Source organism: Acanthochromis polyacanthus, chromosome 6, assembly GCF_021347895.1.
Source record: "Acanthochromis polyacanthus isolate Apoly-LR-REF ecotype Palm Island chromosome 6, KAUST_Apoly_ChrSc, whole genome shotgun sequence".
Lineage (NCBI taxonomy): Eukaryota > Metazoa > Chordata > Actinopteri > Pomacentridae > Acanthochromis > Acanthochromis polyacanthus.
The window spans coordinates 1,826,282-1,845,940 of record NC_067118.1 but is presented as its reverse complement, the minus strand read 5'-3'; the positions used below and the strand labels follow the sequence as shown (position 1 = coordinate 1,845,940).

Genomic DNA, 19,659 nt, shown 5'->3' with positions numbered 1-19,659 from the left:
CCACGGTGACATACTTACATAACCATCCACGCTTGGTGCGCTCATCCACGGCGGGGAAGTGCGGAGGAACCGGAGGCGTCGTTTCTGCACGTTAAAACGAGTTTTTTTTTTATTATTACGCTGTAATAAGGAGCCGAAGCGCTGGGTCGGTGTGTGGCAGGAGCTCTTCACGCTGTGGAAGCATGCTGCTGCACATCCACCTCCCTCACCCTCTCTCTCTCTCTCTCTCTCTCTCCCCCAATGCTGCCCGCTGTCGCTCTCCCTCCTCCGTGGGCCCTCCCATGCAGCGCGCATTGGCCGCTCCAGGTGAGGAAGGCCCCGCCCCTTTTCTGTCCCCCTCAGGTGGAACATGTCGACAGGAAACATTTTATTAACCCTGTGGGGCTCAAATCTCTGTTTACCACAGGTCAGTAGAACAACTACAGAATAGAATAGAATAGAATAGAATAGAATAGAATAGAATAGAATATGATGCAATAGAATAGAAAAGAATAGAAATGAAAAGATAGAATACAATAGAATGGAAAATGATGTAATATAATAAGATAGAACACAAAACAAAACAATGTAACAGAATCTAATAGAATGTGATATAATGGTTCAAGATAGATAAGAATAGAATACAGTGTAATAAAATAGATACAATACTAGAGAAGAGAATGGAATTACATATTACATATACATATACACACACACACACACATATATATATATATATATATATATCATGGTAGAGACTGCGATTTGGTAGAATTGGAGTTTCTACTGGTAGAGATTGCGATTGCAATCGCTACCAGTAGAAACTCCAATTCTACCAGTAGAGACTTGTCAGGGCTAAGGTTAGACTTTTAAGGTTAGGGTCAGGGGTCAGATTTAAAGTTCCATCTCTCCTGGTAGGATTGGAGTTTCTACTGGTAGAGATTATAATCGCAATCTCTACTGGTAGAGACTCCAATTCTACCAAATCACAGTCTCTACCCTGACATATACATATACACATACAGTGGGTACGGAAAGTATTCAGACCCCTTGAAATTTTTCACTCTCTGTGTCATTGCAGCTATTTGCCAGAATCAAAAAAGTTCATTTTATTTCTCATTAATGTACACTCAGCACCCCGTCTTGACAGAAGATGGGGTGCTGAAAATGATACTAAAATACAGAAAAAGGACACGGAAAGATGCAAAAATTTCAATCAATCAATCAATCAATCAATCAATCAATCAATCAATCAATCAATCAATCAATCAATCAGAGTTTATTTTTATGGCCTTTCCAACAACCCAAAGGGTGACCAAAGTGCTTCACAGAGGAAAAACAAGAAAACAACTTGAAAACAACACAGTAGCTTAAAAACAGGACAAACAATCACACTCACACCTACAGGAACATTTAGGATCATCAGTTAACCTCAGCATCTTTTTGGACTCAAATTAGATCAAATATGCATTTCTAAATAGAATATGCAAGTGTTTACTTTTAAATGTGATCAAGAAAACTTGCCTTCAGCCCCATGTTAGTGAAAGCTGGAATTACTGACAGTTACAGATGAAGTGTTTTGATTTGAACTGAACTGAAATCCAACCAAAGCAAAGCAGCTTAGCAATAAGGACAGTCTGCTCTTGAGATCTCACTGAACCAGTCGGTGTTTTTGTTGGACAGACCACAGAAAACTTTCAGCACCACTGTCACACATCATTCAGCTGCTTTTCTAAAGATGGACGTCGGGGACTCTCTGAATCAGCCTCCAAATGGTAAGGAGTTGTTCCATTGGTTCACCTCTCAGATATCTTTGATGAACACTTTAGAGCATTTTAGATCAGTTTTCTTTGCTAGTTGAGGAAAATTGAAGTGCTGCTTTTGACCTTGATTCTTAATAATTGTGCCAAAATTGTGGATTTGATTTTTCAGGACTGACATTTCATCTAGCCACACTTGAACGAATGTTGGAGGCTGACTTTGCAGAGTATGCACGTACGCTGCTGGAACTGCTCCGTACAGTCACCTATCACGGAGTGGACGATCCTCTGTTCTGCGATCTGAGGCACATTTTTGACCGCTACTTCACTGAGAACATGAACAACATTATCATGGACAATGTGGAACACGACATAATCAGACCAGAGGTGGAGGTTATCCAAGAAGCAGAAGCATCTGATGATCCTCAGCCTGAAGCATCGAGGCGACGGCAGCGTGAGGAGGAGGAGGATGAAGGTGAAGACGCCCCCAGCAGAAGATTCCTCTGGTGGGATGAGTTTGATGACACTGACAGTGATGACAGTGATGAAGATGACGATGCTCCAGTCCATCACCAAGACAGTGAGGCTGATCCAGGTGATCTTCCTGCTGCATCAAGAAAAAGATCAAGAGAAGACGACGAGGATGTCCATTCTCAGGACAGCAAACATTGCCGATTGTGGAAAAAGAGAGAAAGAGATGAGGATGAAGACGGCGATGAGGGAAGTCCTAAACGTTTCAGACTGAAGTGATGCAAGCAAAGAGTGATAGAACAGAGCGACCAGGAAGACGTAGAAAAAAAACACCTGGTTGCTTCAAAATGATAGAAAGGGAAAAAAGGAAAAAAACAAAAAAGAATGCAGATCATTTTCTCTGCAATCCCTTTCCAGTCAACCCAACCAGCTGAAGCAGACTGTCGGCCTCCCACTAAAAAAATCACCTTTATGAAATTATTCAATCTGCAAATTAAACAACAAAATGAACAAATAAAAGAAGCACAGAAAAGATCAAATTTGTAAAAAAAAACAAAAAAAAACATGGGCTCATTATTTTTCAGTTGATAATTTATATATATATATATATATATATATATATATATATATATATATATATATATATATATATGAGTTTCTACTGGTAGAGATGCAATCTCTACCCGTAGAAACTCCAATTCTACCAAATCACAGTCTCTACCATGATCTATATGTATACATACATACATATGTATGTATGTATACATATATATATATATATATATATATATATATATATATATGTATATATGTTTGTATGTGTATATATATATATATATATACATATACATATATATATATATATATATATATATATATATATATATGTATATATGTTTGTATGTGTATATATATATATATATATATACATATACATATATATATATATATATATATATATATATATATATATATAGGAAGAGTTCATTTGAAAAAACAGATGACTCCATTTTGATAAATTGTCAGAAAACCTTATATTTTATTGCTTACTTGAGATAATATCAATCAAACTGAAGATTTGACTCAGTAGAAAAATACATGACAAAATAGAGAATGAATAAATTATTAGTGTTATTATTATTATTATCTAAAGTAAACAATAAAAAATGAGTTTTCTGAATATTTCTAAAACGGAGTTACCTGCTTTTGCAAATGAACTCTTCATATACACACACTCACACACACACACACACACACACACACACACACACACACACACACACACACACACACTCACACACACACACACACACACACACACACACACACACACACACACACACACACACACACACACACAATAGAATAGAACAGACAATGATACAATTGAATGGGACAAGATAGTATAGAATAGAGTTTTTACTCTTGATTTTTTTCAGCATTATTTTACTTAAAATACCTCGTTTGAATTCTGTTTTATGACTACTTTTACTTGAACACAACAACCACAACACAAAATATGCAAAACAACAAAATGCATTAAGCCAGAGGTAAATACATGATTAAATTCAAGAAAAATGGTTCTAAATCAATGATAAAAATATTATTTGAAAAGAGAATTAAAGATTCAAAGACACAAAGAAAATAAAAACACCAAACAAGAAATTTGATGTCGCAGAATTCAGGTTTTGACAATTATTTATTAGTTCAGTTTTTTCTTAATTATTTTACCCACAATACAACGTTTTAAGGCTGTTTTATTGCTATGTTTATTTGAATAAAAGAGAAAACAATATTTCTCCCACTTCTGCATTTAATTCACAAATATAAAACTCCACAAAAGGCAGTAAAAAAATGATAATTCATTTATTTATTATTTTAACACCAAATACAAGGATTGTATTTGGTGGACAAAATGTTGGTGGACAAACATTTTTTGGGGCGGCATGGCTCAGTGGGTAGAGTGGGGGTTGCCACTCGAGGGTTGACGGTTCGACCCTCGGCCCGTTGTGCTCATGTTGAGGTGTCCCTGAGCAAGACACCTAACCCCTAATTGCTCCTGGTGAGTCGTGGTTAGCGCCTTGCATGGCAGCTTCCCCCATCAGTGTGTGAATGTGTGTGTGAATGTGTGAATGTGTGAATATATCATGTAAAGTCCTTTGGGTACCTTGCAGGTATAGTAAAGCGCTATATAAATACAGACCATTTACCATTTACGATATGAAACTTGGAAAAGAATCACAATAAAAACAATCACAAATAAAAATAAAAATAATATAAACAGAACCATTATATTGGTTGTATGGTAAAACAAAAATATATGAAACAAGAAATAAAATGTTATCCTATTTATATTGCTATTTCTATTTCATTTATTTATTTAATATTTATTAATTATTAATATGTCCTGTTTTACCCTCTAATTGTTTGGTTAGATTTTTTTAAAATTTCATGTTTTATTTGATCCTGTTTTACCCTTTAGGTATTTATTTTACTTATTTACTATTATTACTATTATTTCAATTTTTAGCCTTGCATTTATGGTTTTATTTTTTTCTTATTTTTGTTTTTTTAAATGTGTTATTGAATTATTTATAATTGTTTTTCTTATATCATAATAGTAATAATAATAATAATAATAATAATTGTAATAATAATAATTATTATTACTACTACTATATATTCACAATATTTAAAATTATGACTACTGCTAATACTAATAATAATTATTTTTATTTTTGTTATTATAATGAGAAGTTATGGTATACAGTATAAAGTGACCTAAAAATCTCAGTATTTCATCTTGAAATGTAAGAAAAGCAGAGTTCTGACATGAATTTGGCTCATTTTGATGCATTAAAAACAGTTTAGGAGCTGTGGTCACTTTCTGGCAGAAAGTAACCTGCTTTATATGAGTTAAACTGCAACTTTACAGCTGATTTAAAGGTAAAAACATGTGCAGTGGTTCTAATGTGGGACACAGAGGAGGTAAAAGAAATCAGACAGAAGAAAAGTTGCTTGCACTGACCAGGGATCAGTTTCGGAAAGAGGATCACGGGTTATATACTTGTTGCGCATGCGCATTGACGGACCCGGAAGTCAAGCCATTCGGACTGTATTTTCAGAGAAACTGCAGATTATAAAATATTTTTAAAAAGATGCAGCTTCACTTTAATAAAGATGTTCTACCGGATTCTGTCAGCAGCGACTTCCAGAACCTGAACAAACTCAACGAGCAGGTAAACCCGGCGGCTTTTATCAGCTAATTTAAGCGGTTTGTTCTCAATCTGTGAGGGTTAAATGTGAAGATCTACGAGAAGCTGTCTGAATTCTGAAGCTTTCTGGGTTCATTGTGAGAAAACGTGGATGTAAATCAGTTTTATCTGTCATCATCAGGGACGTTTTTAGAAAGGGTTTAGAGGAGTGTTCAGGTGGAGATAGAAAAATGTCACAATGAAAGCTAAAATCAGCTGATTCCTGTGTTGTTTACATGCTGAGTGACAACTGTGGAAATATGAGAAATGACTCTGTGGTTTATTATTTACTCTTAATATTACTAATTATCACATGTAATACAGACGCTGTTCATATTTCATTTACTACAGTGATCAGAGTTCAAGAAAGCAGCGTTTTAGTGGGGAAAAGATTTGAATATTTAGAATTCTGTTCACATGTGATCATAATTTCTCAAACTACAGCAACTTATGGAACAATAAAATGTGTTTTCTTTGTTTTTAGACCACAAGCTGTCATATTTTACACAGCGACTCACAACAATGGCTACAGCTATCAGACTAGGAAGCTTTTTTAATATGTATGAAACATTAAACTTTAGTAAATAAAGTGACACATAATAATGTCGGTGCTGCAAATGTTTGGCAGGAAAACAGTAAAATCTGCCAAATAAAAACCTAATATGACAGAAAAATGTTCAGATTTTAGCAAACAAAGCAGCTCTTACAGTAAAATAATCATCGAGCTGGTAAATATCTGCAGCAGAACCTCCACCTAACCGTTTTCAGAAGCTGATTTTTCGTTCTCTACTGTATCAGAAGGATTTTAAACTGCAGACGTTTTCTTTGGTTCAGTAAATCGTCTTCCACCTGTGTGATCGGATCATGTGACAGCAGAACCATCATAAAACATTAACTTAGAGTTCACACGTCGGCTGTGAACCTGCTGAACTTCTGTTTGTGGATTCAACATTTTCTTTTATTAAAATAAATCATCTGTTTAGTGGAGATAAAGAACGCTGAGTTTGACTTAAAACAGGAAAACTAAAACTCTCAGAGCTGAAACTGTAGGATTCAATCAGCAGAGCATTTTACATTTCTTGTAAAAAATGAAAGTGTAGAATAAAACTGACAACTTCTATGAAATGCAGGTATTTATTTATTTCCGTCTTACATGTTTAATTCAAGAAACCTGTTCACCAATAATCCCTCAGCATCAACAGGTTACTACTTTATTTAATTTATTTTTATTTACTGTTATTCCATGGTGATGGTCGACAGAGAAACAAGAGCCACAGTTTTATAAATTATTTTTATTTATTTTTTAATTTTTTAAATGAAAATACTGAATATTGAATCTTATAATTGACTAATCTGCTGACCAACAGTATAAATAAATGTCTTACAGAAAAATAAAATCTTCAATTTGCATATTGGACAAGCACTTTTATTTTTTATTCTACATATTTCAGGTCTGAAAATATCAATAATTTCATAAAAAGTAAGAAGAGACTCTGTAGATGTTCACAAAATCATGTTCTGTGTCATAAAATAATAATAGAAATTATTCCTGTGTGCAGAAATGTGCAAATAATCTCCTGAAAATGTGAAATTTGATCTATTTTGTGATGTAAATGAGTTGAAATGTGTGAAATGACACATTTGGTGTTGAGCCTTTAGATAAATCTCTGAATTTTTTCTCAGATTCACGCCAGCTGATGCTTTTTTTATTTTCATTTTCTGCAGCAGTTCCATCGTCTGGTGGAGATTCTGTTCCGCTTCCTGCTGGAGCCCAAAGAGGTGAAAACACAGAAGCACAGTTTAGATGTTGAAGCAGTCAGAGATGAGAGCTGAAGCCTGTTTATGTTTGTTTGTGTGTTTATTTCTGTGTGTGTAGACGGAGCGGTTCATGCAGCAGCTCTCTGAGTTTGCAGCAGAACATGGGATGAGTTCTGGACCTCTGAGGAGCCTGATGAAGAGCGTCCTGCTGGTACCACAGGGTGAGAAAGCACTTTATTCTGGGAAGCAAACACGGAAAATGAACAAAAAGTAAAATATGTAGTATTTAAAAAAAAACTTTATTTGTAAAAAAACAATTTCATTAATTAGATTTATTTATACTAATATATTATGCATATTATGTATTTATGCACTTTATTTATTTAAAAATACATTTTATTTATAAAAAATAAAGAAATGCAATAAATGATACAGTTAAAATAAATAAATAATTACAATAAATAAACACTATAAATAATGTAATTAAAAATAAATAGACACAATAAATAATAGAGCTAAAAATTTAACGACTCAATAAATAGTAGAGATAAATTAAGACAATAAATAATAAACTTAAAGTAAATAAACACAATAAATAAGAATTAAAAATTAACAAACTGAATAAATAATATAATTAAAAATAAACACAATAAATAATACAATTAAAACATATAAGCACAATACATAATACAGTTAAAATAAACAATAAATTATACAATAAAAATAAATAAGTACAATAACTAATGCAATTAAAATAAATGAACACAATAAATAATACTGTTAAAAATCAATAAAATCAGTACACAATTTAATTAAAAATAAACATAGTAATGCAGTTAAAATAAATAAATGGAATAAATATTACCTTTAAAAATAAATACACACAATGAACAATATGGTTAAAAATAAAGAATCAAACAATAAATAGCACAGTTAAATGCGAATAATTAAACAATATATAATGCAGTTAAAAGCACAACAAATAATACATTTAGAAATAAATAAAAAAAACAAGTCCTATGCAGGATCCTAAAGTGTCAGTTATTTCATAAGAATAAGAGCAAAATTTGAGCGTTCACGTTAAAATGAATAATGTGACTGTGAAACGTGTTTGGATTTTCTCGTCCTGTTTGTGTTTCTCGTGTATTTTCCCTCAGTCATCTAAACCTGCAGCTCCAGGACGGTTTCCATCAGTCTGACGGAGGTTTTCTTCTTCTGTCCTTCTGTAGGAGCCCTGAAGAAAAACCTGACAGCCGAGCAGATCAAAGAAGACCTCCTGACTTTAGGTAAACGTCTGAACCCTTCGTCCGCCACCAGACGCTCAGAGTCAAACTAAATCTGCTGTTTCTTCCTCAGGACTCAACGACGACAAGGCGGCTCACTTCTCCCAGCAGGTAGCTCACTGAAAAAGACAAATAAAATAAATCCAAAGAATGACTGAAAGACTACTAGTTTACATGTAGCTGTAGAAGAAATCTAAAATCTGTATTTTATAAAACAGTAGTACGTTTTTAAAGTGTTTGACTGTAAAGTTGTATTTAAAGTTACATAAAATATTATTATTTTACAGACATTTTGCATTATTTAAATTATTAAAACAGCATGATGTATGTCAAGGATTAAAAATGCTAAATGATTGTTTTTAAAGCTGTTGTTTCTGTTAAAATCACAGAATTAAAAAAGTATTATTTTAGACGTGTCACTGTGAGGCTAAATAGTTTTTTTAAAATTAAAAATCTGTGTTTTTACAAATGGTAATTTGTTTATTTACATGGTTTGTCTCTAAAATGACATCACATTTAAACATCATATTTAATTCAGCAAAAAGTATTAATTTAGGTGTGACTGTAAAAAATAAAATTAATAATAAAATTGGCCCAAACTGTAAATATTACCATATGAATAATCTGTATTTACAGAAATAGTCATTAGCTTTTTACAATGTTTAGCTATGAAACTACAGCTTTCTGCAAAATTTTCACAGCTTTTCTTGTCTTTATTTTATGTCTTCATTATTATTATTATTTATTTATTTAGTTATTTATTTTTTACAGTTTTAACATTAAAGTATTCCAACATTTTTTATGTTTTATTCCACTTCTTTTGCTGCCAGATTTTCACAGTTTTTAATGGATTGTTTTTTTAACAGTGTTTGTCACTTGTTCACTTTTAAACAGCCTTCTTGAAAAAAAAAAAAACTAAACTGAAAAATGGTAGATATTTTTATTCTGCTATTTATATTTGTTGTTTAACATTTTTTTGTTAAATTTTTGTCTTTTTTAAAAAAATAATTTTTGAACATAAAAGAAATTTTAACGTATTTTTCTGGCAGATTTTCACAGTTTTTTATGGGATTTCTTTAGTGTTTCTTACTATTATTTGAGGACGTCGTCAGGAGAGTTTAGGGGAATTCAAACAGCCTCCTTAATTTAAAAAAAACACTAGTTAAGTTTTATTTCATATCTGGTAAATAAAAAATTAAAAAATATTAATCTCCAAAACAAAACAAAAACAGGCCAAAACTCTTCAAAAACATGATGTACATTAAGGACTAAAAAATGGTCAATATTTTTTAATTTTCTATATGTGCTATTTAATATTTATTTCTGTGAATTTTTCATTTTATCATTTATATTTTTTTCATCATTTTTGAACATTAAAGTATTCCACCATTTTTACCAGACTTTTCTGGCACTTTTGCTGCCAAATTTTCTTTTTTTAAATGGGATTCTTTCTTGAATAATATTTTTTATTATTATTTTTGCATTTTTTTTCTAAAATTTTCTGTGTTTTTTAATATAGTTTTTGAACAGTAAAGTATTCCTCCATTTTTCACATTTTTTTCTTCCATTTTTTCTGCCAGATTTTTCTTTTATGTTTTTTTTTGTTACAGTGTTTATTACTATTATTTGAGGATGTCATCAGGAAAAATGTAAAAAAAAATCTATTTATTATTCAACCTTTTTCTGCTAAATTTTCACTGTTTTTTAAATAGTTTTTGAGCACTATTGTAATTTTAATGCATTTTCCTGCCACTTTTGCTGCCGGATTTTCACAGCTTTTCACTGGTCTGTTTTTTTTCTTCTTTTTTTTTAAGCAGTGTTTGTTAATTTTTCACTATTAGTTGAGGATGTCATCAGGAGAGTTTAGCAGCTTTTAAACAGCCTCCTTGATTAAAACCTGGTTAGTAACAGCTCAGACAGTCCAGTTGGTAGTTTTATGAAAAAAACTCATTGATGTTGCTTTCTGTGCCTTAAAACTCCAGTTTATTCCACTAGGAACTCCTTTCTGAGCCCGTTTGTCGTGTTCTAACGGTGTTTTTTCCACAGTGGGCTGAACACCAGGTCGCTCTGTGCCGCCTGGCTCTGGGTCAGACTCTGATGGTCAACCAGCTGCTGGACATGGAGTGGAAGTTTGGAGGTAAAGGAGACTTTCTGTGGAGCCGTCTGTCCTCTAACTGATCACTAGTGCAGATTCTGCTTTGTTTCCACAGCAGCTGATGGGATGTGTGTTTGTTTACGCTCACAGAGATGCTAATCCTGTCGTTAGCATCCCGCTAGCTCGTTGTTATGCTGAAGCAGAGCTGTTTGTTGACAGCCAGAGAGGAAGAAACGAATCGGAGCACGTTCCAGCCTCATGGACTGACTTCTGGAGGCCACGGCTGGGTCACAAAGTAACTGTGGCTAACCGCAGCTTTGAGAAAGCAGAGTTCAGTTCCACAGGACACACCCAAACCTGACTGCCACCACCTTTGTTGAATCAAGAAATCACTTAAATAGAATCTGTTAGACAAAGTGAAGTAGGCTGCAAAATCTCAGGAACAAACCCATCATGCCACGATGCAAAGAAATGAGAAACAAAGTGATTGAAATCTATCAGTCCGGAAAAGGTTACAAAGCCATTTCCAAGGCTGTGGGGCTCCACAGTAATGTCATAATGTCAGAGCCATTATCCACAAATGGAGAAAACTGGGAACAGTGGCAAACCTTCCCAGGAGTGGTCGACCAACTCAGATTACTCCAAGAGTGCAATGACGGCTCATCCAGGAGGTCACAAAAGAACCTAAAAAACATCCAAAGAACTGCAGGCCTCGCTGTTCTCAGTTAAGGTCAGTGTTCAGGACTCCACTATCAGAAAGACACTGGACAAAAATGGCATCCATGGGAGAGTTCAGGCAAAAACCACTGCTGTCACAAAAGAACACAAAGGCTCGTCTCACATTTACCAAAAAGCAACTTGATGATCCTCAAGACTTTTGTAGAACATTCTGTGGACTGATGAGTCAAAAATAGAACCTTTTGGAAGGTGTGCAGCCCGTTAGATCTGGTATAAAAATGGCACAGCCTTTGATAAAACGAACATGATGCCAGCAGTAAAGCATGGTGGTGGCAGTGTGATGGTTTGGAGCTGCTTTGCTGCCTCAGGACCAGGACAACCTGCTGTGATTGATGGAAAAATGAATTCTGCTGTTTGCCAGAAGATCCTGAAGGAGAACGTTCGGCAAAACGCACAGAAATCAGGAAGGGGGCAAATACTTTTTCACAGCACTGTATATGAAATTCTATATACGATATCTAATGTTTAATGTGTTTTCTGATCTCCACAGTGACGGTTGGAACCAGTGAAATCCAGAAAGTGGGAAACATTTTCCTGCAGGTATGAAACAAAAACACAACGTTACCGAGCAGCTGCTCTTTGTTCAGTTCTGCTACTGAACACACACTTTGTTTAATGCTACTGAACACACTGTTTCATTCTACTGAACACACTTTGTCCTCCTGCAGCTGAAACTTGTGGTCAGAAAGGGGAATTCCACAGAAAACGTCTACATGGGTGAGTGAGTTCGTTACAGACGATAATTTATTAGATCTGATGTGGTTCTTAGTTTATTTACCTTCAACCCTTTAAATGAAACACAGAATACACAGTTTGAATTAAAAGAAAGTCCAGTTAAAAATAAACACAATAAACAACACAGTTAAAAATAAGCAAACACAATAAATCATACAGTTAAAAAAAACAATAGTCAAAAATAAAGGCGATAATTAATGCAGTTAAAAATAAACACAATAAATGATAGAGTTAAAAATAAACAAACATAATAAATAACATAGTTAAAATAAACACAATAGTCAAAATAAAGGTAATAAATAATGCAGTTAAAAATAAATAAACACAATAAATAATAGTTAAAAAAACAAATAAAATAAATACTTAAAAATAAACAATGAATAATCAGTTAAAAATAAACAAACACAATAACACAGTTACAAATGAACAGAATAAATAAAATAGTCAGAAAGAAATAAAGGCATTAAATAATGCAAAATGCAATCAATAACACATTTTAAAATAAACAAATAATACAGTGAAAATAAAAGCAATAAGTAAAACAGTTAAAAATAAACAAACACAATAAATAACACAGTTAAAAATAAACAAACGCAATAAATACAGTTAAAAATAAAAGCAATAAATAGTTCAGTTAAAAATAATATTCTTCTTTATTCTTATAAATTCTTCTTAACTCACTCCACTGCTTTGAGAAAACACTTATAAATTATATATGATTAGAAATGGTGTGCTGTGACTTTTGGCAGCGATTCATCGTACGTTTTTTATTAAATTCATAAAAAACTGCATTAAAAATCCTCATTGAAATGAATGAGAAGTCGGCCGGACAACTGCGAAAAGCCGCTATCTTTGGACGGCTGTAGCTCTGTCAGATTTTACAGTAGAAACTTCATTCAAAGCTTAAACAGGTCATGAGGATTTCAATATTTTTCATCCAGTTCCATGTTTTGATATCTTTTGCAGTTTTTACGCAGTCGCAATTTTTTTGAAAAAAACAAACAATCTTTCCTCAGTCTACACCCCCTGTCAAAAGTTTTAGGACAGGTTCTCATTTCTTTGAATGAGAAAGTGTTGACAGGGGGTGTAAATTTTGACTAGAACACTTTTTCAAACTGCAGTTAACCTCGTCTCCTCACAGTTTCTCCTCTACATGAACACTTTCTATGTATAAATGTAGATATTTCTCTTTTCTTCCTTCCAGTCTGAGTCTCATTGCTGTAGAGTATATATTTTTTCATAAATCACCTCAGCGCTCAGAGAGTGTCGACCAAAACTCTCATTGACTCCCATTACATCTGAGCTCTAAAAGCAGAAACGGTGAGTCTCTCTAAGCTGCCACCAAATCTGTAGAAAACACAGAACGAACATGAAAATACATCAGAACGTTCACAAAAAGATTCTGCTTCACCCGCTGAAAGAATTTCTCTGATACGACTTTTAGTTTTTGAGCTGTGACTGTTTGTTTGAGGGTCTAATCCTCAGTCTGCTCTGCTCACTGCAACCAACCGGAGACTCACAGCTGATTGGCTGATTGAGACACTTTCAAAGTAAAAGCTCAAAGCTGTTAAAAGTGTTTGTGAAGCATGCAGGCTTTTCAAAATAAAATCATACCTAATGTGTATTTCTAGCAGGATTTATTGAACAGAAAAATAAGACATTTTTAGCTATTATGATTGTTGATTTTGGTTTTCTTTCCTTCCAGAACTGACGCTGCCTCAGTTTTATAACTTCCTGCATGAGATGGAGCGAGCCAAGGCCAGCATGGAGTGTTTCAGCTGAGTGTGTTCTGTGGATTAAATCATTTTGTGTGTGTGTGTGTGTGTGTGTGTGTGTGTGTGTGTGTGTGTGTGTGTGGGTGTGTGTGTGTGTGTGTGTGACCGCCGAGCTAATTTTTGTAATTTCCAACCAGACGTTTTACACCTAAATCCGCCAACAAACACAAATAAAAAGCCAAAAAAACCCGCTGACTGTCTGTTTGATTTAAAAGAAACTGTTGTGACACTCCATTCATCTTCATCTGTCATCCATCGAGCACAAATTGAAAATGTGTCATCGAAAACAAACAGAAGACGTAACTCCTGCCTGGTCGAGTTCAGTCCTGCAGCGATGCGATGACTTAATGCGACGAGCTGCAGGAGGAACCTCTTATTAATTAGCAGGAATAACAGATGAAGGCGAGGCGATGAAAGCTGCAGCACCACACACCGACACAGGGAGCTTCAGGCGCATTTTGAAGCCATGAGCGGTTTAACATGCGTCTACTGGTCCTCAGCTGCTTTGTTTTATCATCTGCAGTCATTAGATCCACACTTTGTCGGCTTTTTGGAAACCTTTTCATGACTTCAGTCCCTCCAGAGCCAACGCTGGGAGAAATTCCATCCTTAAAACATCTCAGAATGGCTTGAAATTTATTTAAAATGGTCATTTTAGCTCAATATCTCAAACACTTTCCAAGATCTCTTCATTTTAAATTGTAGGTTGACCCACTTTGAACGGGTTTTTATGATGAAAAATGACTTTTTTCTCTCACTAAATTTAGAGGCTGCTTTTTTCTGAGGAACTTTTAAAGAGTAAGCCTGAAAAAGACAAATATTGAAGCAAAATTTCAAATGGTTATTAAAGTGTAAATGCTTCTAATGATGTTTTTGTTTTGTTAATATGAGCTCAAAGTTTACATGATGCCAAAAAAACGTGCTCAAAGTGGGTCAATGGGCAAAATACTGCAAAAATATTTGATATATTATTTTTAACTTCACAGATGCTTTTTTAAACATGCAGAGTTTATGATAGAATAACAAAAAAGTGGATTTTAAGATAGAATAATCCCTATATGATACTATACAGTATAAATAACAGTGTGGAGGAGCAGTTTAATGATGTAAAATGAGTTTACTTAGAATTAAACACCTGTCAGATGTCATCAGTCAAAAATAATGAAGTAAATGCTCCTTTATCAGAGAATTTCAGGCCAGACTTCACTCTCAGGAAATCCTCCTCTGCTCTATAGAATATTTACAGCCACTTCCTTCCTTCTGCTGCAGGTTTGGAGTCAAACACGACCTGCTCGCTGTGTTCTCGTTAAGAAATCTCATCTTAATGTCCAGATCATTTCCTCATGATCCGCTCTGAACACGTGTTAGTTGTTAATCATCAATTTTTTGGTATTTTTAATGTTTTTTAACTGCAATGTTTGGATTAATTTACTGTTATTTACACATTTTCCCTGTTTTGTTAAATTGCAGATGATATTTATTAAAAATAAAATAAAATAAAAGCTAATTTTTACTATTAGGTAAAACAGTGTTTGATGTTAAAATGCTTTTTACCGTATTTAAATCAGCAAAAATATTCATTATTTTACAGATATCTAAAAAGGATGTTTTGTTAAGTTACAGTAAAATCTTAGATTATGAAAACAATAAAAAAACACAGTTTCTACTGATAGTAATTAATTCTTTGTGACCATAAAGTGACACTTTTTTTATTGTATTTTACTCAATAATATAATTGTTTTACAGATATTTTCCATTATTTGTTCCCTTTTAATAATAACACAGATTTTTATTTTATTATTTTATAAAATCATATAGGGTTATTATTAATATTTTATTATTAACAATAAAAATCTGTATTTTTATACAAATTTTAATACCTTTATTTTAACAATTTTTATAATTCGAGTGTGGAATTACAATTTTTATTGTATTTGAAGTCACAGAAAATATTATTTAAGAAATTTTCCCATTATTTGAATTAAAAAAACTATTTCAACAGTTTTCACTGTCATTTTTGGATTAATTTACTGATATTTTACAGAATTTACCAGTTTTCTTAAATCACGGACATCGAGTAAAATCACATTTTTTAAAAAAATATTAATTTATTTAACAACTATAGAAAAAATCCACTGAATGTCTTCATCAAAAACCTAGTAATTAATTCTTTTACTGCTTTGAACCACAAAATTACACTTTTTTTTTTACTGTAGTTCTGCTCATGGTGTAAGCAGCTGTATATATGATTATTTACAGATATTTGCTGTTAATTATGTTTCTGTTTTTCACCCTTGCTTTTTCCATGGATTTTTATTTGACAGTGCAGCTTCCATGGACTTAAATCCTCCATAGCTGCTGTCATCTTTAAAGTCCAGTTTAATCATTTATCTGAATCTGAACTGCTGAATAAGATCTTATGTGTCATATTTAACTACGCCTGACGTACGTCAGCAGGGTTACTGCATTCGCTTCGGTATCTGGCTGGCTGGGTAAGTATGTATGTGTGTATGTCCGGTCAGATATCTCTGTAAGTGCTGAAGTCAGGATGATCAAACTTGGCACTGAAGATCAGTCTAAGGTCCCCTGCTCAGTTGTGGAGTTACAGGTCAGCAGATCAAGGTCAAGGTCACCGGGGTCACTTAACACATTTCTTGCATATTGCATCATTTGTATAAGAAGGGATATACGTAGGATGATCAGAATTGATACAGAGCATCATTCCTGGGGATTGCTTCTGCCATCTACTGAGGGCTTGTCTAGTTTCTTCATGACTTCACCATTAAACACTTCACTGCTCAGAGCTCTGGATTCTTTCTTCCTGGTAGAAGATTTTAATAATAGAACGTTAATTGTAGAGTTGTCTAAGAAAAGACGAGCAAAGACTCTGAAAGCTCCTTCAAACCATCTGCAGATGTTTTCTTTGTCTTTTACTGCTCTCAGAAGGAAAGAAAGAAGCAAATAAAACAAGGAGAAACATCATTTTTGTTGTTGTGTTTTGCTGAACGTATGGAACAGATGGTTTCCTTTTTCCTCATCCGGCAGTAAATTAGCTCGGTTTTACGTCGTCTTCCTGAAGCACCACCTGAAAGACGACGTGGTTCTTAACGTTGTTTAGACAGGCTTCATTTAGGGAAATTCAGATTTGTTGTGTAATTATGTTTCTTCTTGTTTCATCAGAAAACTGCAGCACATTAGATCTCTGAAGCTCAACATTCAGGTTTACCATATTGAAGGAATCGCTCAGTTTTTGGCTAAATTAAGGTGAAAATAATGCAGCTGATTGAATAAATACCAACAGTTTTCTAATCTGTGATCTATCAGCTGAAACACTGGACTCATTCATTTAACCTTTGTGTGATTTTAACAGGTTTCAAGTCATTTTGGACGATATTGAGCCAATCTGGACAAGGTCTTTCTTATGTGGACAATTTTTCTAGTGATTTTAGATGATTTTCAACTTTAGACAGATGTCATGTTATTTTGGACAAAATCTGAGTCAATTCGGACAAGTTTTCTTGTTTGGGTGTTTTTTAAAGTTTGTTTTGGTTGATTTTCAGCTACTTTAGACAAATTTCAAGTCCTTTTGGACAATGTTTGTCTCATTTTGGACTCAATTTCCAGTCGTCTTGGACACGTTTGATTCCAAATTGCAAAAAGTGGAACCTTGTCTTGTCAAAATCAAACAAAAGACTGTATTTTAGTAGAAATATGGATCCATCCATTTAGATATACACCTACAGGAACTTTATGGAGACACTATACCAGCCTCAAATTTATGATTTTATACTTTTTTAAACCCATTTTTAAGAGCTAATAATGATTCTTTATTGTCATTTTTGATGTTGAGTTTATCGGCAAACTGTGCACTTGGAACACAGCGGTAGAGAGCTTCTCTTTCATGGTCTGGCAGCTGGGAAAGTGGCTCAAGTTTTCTATCCGCATCTGCGTCCCACAGACTCAACTCGGTTTTAATGGCCTTCACTGTACAGTACATATCAGAGACGACACGCCCCGTCCCTACAGCTGCAGGTTCATCACATTCAGATGGTCGTGATGTCGCACAGAAACGCCATTTCACTCAGAAGCGTTTCATCTCGGAGCTCTGTTGTCCACCTTTCGTTTAGCCATTTTTGGGGAGGAGGCAGCTGAAATTTTTTACTGCTCTGACTGCTGATGAAGAATGAAGCCAAAGCCCGCTTGCTGCGCTGCAGTGAGTTCACAACCGTTGCATTGTGGGGAATGTAGTATTGGTGCGTGGAAAACACCAGCGGGCGGCTGCGGCCTGCGGGCCGGTTCTAATAATCAATTTCATCTCAGGGGCCAGAGATAATTTGTTCGTGGGCTGTATCCGGGCCTTGACTTTGACATATGTGGTCTAGGACATATTTTATTGCAAAATGTCTGGTCTCAAAAGTTGGTGAAATGTCGACCAAAGATTGTATTTTATGGATTAATCCGTAGATATATGCAGGAACTTTATGGGGACACTGTACCAACCTGGTTTCAATATTCTACACTTTTTCCCCATTTTTAAGAGTCAATAATTGTTCTTTGTTTTCATTTTCTGACACCTCTGAGTCATTTTGGCATGAAGTCATCTTGAACATTTTCCATCTACCTCTTGTCATTTGAGCTGCTTCTGCTTATTTGTGATCACTTTTCCAAAAGAACTTTAAACAATACATGCAATACTTTTCTGTAAAGGTGATATCCAGTGTAACAGGTAATAATTAACCGTCATCCTCCAACTATATCTGAGCTTCATAGTTGTGTGTGTTTCCCAGCGGGGGGGGAAAACCACAAGCTTTCCAAGGAAGCAGAAACCAACAAGATACCGAGGGTGTGTTTTACCGTTGGACACTGCACGGTGAAGAGGAAGTTCATGGGAAAATAGCTCCAATAGCTCACAGCTGTCAAACGATAGCAGTGTGTCTGTGTGTGTTTGTGGGTCTGACATTTTAAAAAGTCGTGTATTTTATTTGTGGCCCCCGGATCTGCTCTCACACGGGACACACCATTCCTACCAGCCGTGAAAACATACGTGTTGCCATGCAGCATACAATCCATCATTTTTGCACCCGAGGAAAGAAAAGCAGCGCGTCGCTAAGTTGTCCCTTTTTTCCAAGCCATTTTTCCACCTGAAACCGAGGGTATTTGTGTATTTGGTGCTTCATCCAACTGCAGGAAGAAGAAGCACAGAGCTGGAAAAGGAAGGTAGAGTTTATCAGAGGTCATAGGTTTGGGAGTGAAAGTTTAACTTTTTGCCTCCAGGTGAACAGAAGATAATGTGTGGACACGTTTTAGTAGAAAATCCGTTTAAAACAGCTTTAAAACACCAGGAACCTTCAGATATCAGTTCACAAAGCCTGGACGGTGGATCAGAAGGTTCACTGAGGCTAAAATACTTTAACAGAGATCTTCGTACTTCAGTCATTCTCAAACATCATCAATCATCCTGAATTCAAACTCTACCCTCCTGTTGTCCTCATTTACGGGCACCAAAAAATATTGTTTCCTTGTCTGAAAAAAATCCAAGAATTCAGAAAAAAAAATTCCCCACATTTCTGAAAATTTGCAAAAATTCAGGAAGAAAATTCCAATAATTCCTTAAAAGTTTCCCTTAAAAGTTTTAGTTTTAAAAAAATCCCCCAAAAAGAAAATTCTTGTGAATATTTTCAAAAAATGAGTAAAAATTTTCCCAAAAAATCCTAAAAATATCTAAGTGATTCCATATATATCAGTGAAAATTCACAAAAAACCCACCTGTTGTTTTTTTGGTGAATGTTCTTAAGAAGAATTTTTTAACGT

General features: G+C 34.3%; 3 protein-coding genes across 5 annotated transcripts in view; 2 read left to right on the top strand and 1 right to left on the bottom strand.

Annotated features, from left to right (window-relative positions):
* dnmt3bb.1 (DNA (cytosine-5-)-methyltransferase 3 beta, duplicate b.1) overlaps positions 1–256 on the bottom strand; it is a 141,139-nt gene extending 140,883 nt beyond the window's left edge. Inside the window, exon 1 of the mRNA XM_051950175.1 lies at positions 19–256. Within this exon, the coding sequence (XP_051806135.1) occupies positions 19–26 (8 nt within the window). The 5' untranslated portion in view covers positions 27–256. The remainder of the gene's footprint in view (positions 1–18) is intronic.
* Positions 1–2,774, top strand: part of LOC127534588 (acidic leucine-rich nuclear phosphoprotein 32 family member B-like) — a 91,181-nt gene extending 88,407 nt beyond the window's left edge. For all 3 annotated transcript variants that reach the window (XM_051950181.1, XM_051950179.1, XM_051950180.1), the window contains exons 3-5: positions 288–406; positions 1,663–1,754; positions 1,912–2,774. In XM_051950181.1, coding sequence (XP_051806141.1) covers positions 1,718–1,754; positions 1,912–2,489 — 615 coding nt within the window. In that variant the 5' untranslated portion in view covers positions 288–406; positions 1,663–1,717 and the 3' untranslated portion in view covers positions 2,490–2,774. The remainder of the gene's footprint in view (positions 1–287; positions 407–1,662; positions 1,755–1,911) is intronic.
* Positions 2,775–5,281: 2,507 nt separating this feature from the next.
* Positions 5,282–14,040, top strand: commd7 (COMM domain containing 7). The gene is made up of 9 exons (XM_022221772.2): positions 5,282–5,449; positions 7,190–7,243; positions 7,341–7,443; positions 8,452–8,508; positions 8,579–8,616; positions 10,552–10,642; positions 11,829–11,878; positions 12,007–12,055; positions 13,779–14,040. The coding sequence occupies exons 1-9, from the start codon at positions 5,369–5,371 to the stop codon at positions 13,853–13,855; spliced, it is 600 nt and encodes a 199-aa protein (XP_022077464.2). The 5' UTR covers positions 5,282–5,368; the 3' UTR covers positions 13,856–14,040.
* The last annotated feature ends 5,619 nt before the right edge of the window (positions 14,041–19,659 follow it).

What these genes read in the sequence shown, in the direction of transcription:
- commd7 (XM_022221772.2), top strand. Translation starts at nt 5,369, where the DNA reads ATGCAGCTTCACTTTAATAAAGATGTTCTACCGGATTCTGTCAGCAGC. An exon ending in AGAAGACCTCCTGACTTTAG is followed by an intron (nt 8,509 to 8,578) that starts GTAAACGTCTGA and finishes TTTCTTCCTCAG; the next exon opens with GACTCAACGACGACAAGGCG. An exon ending in CATGGAGTGGAAGTTTGGAG is followed by an intron (nt 10,643 to 11,828) that starts GTAAAGGAGACT and finishes TGATCTCCACAG; the next exon opens with TGACGGTTGGAACCAGTGAA.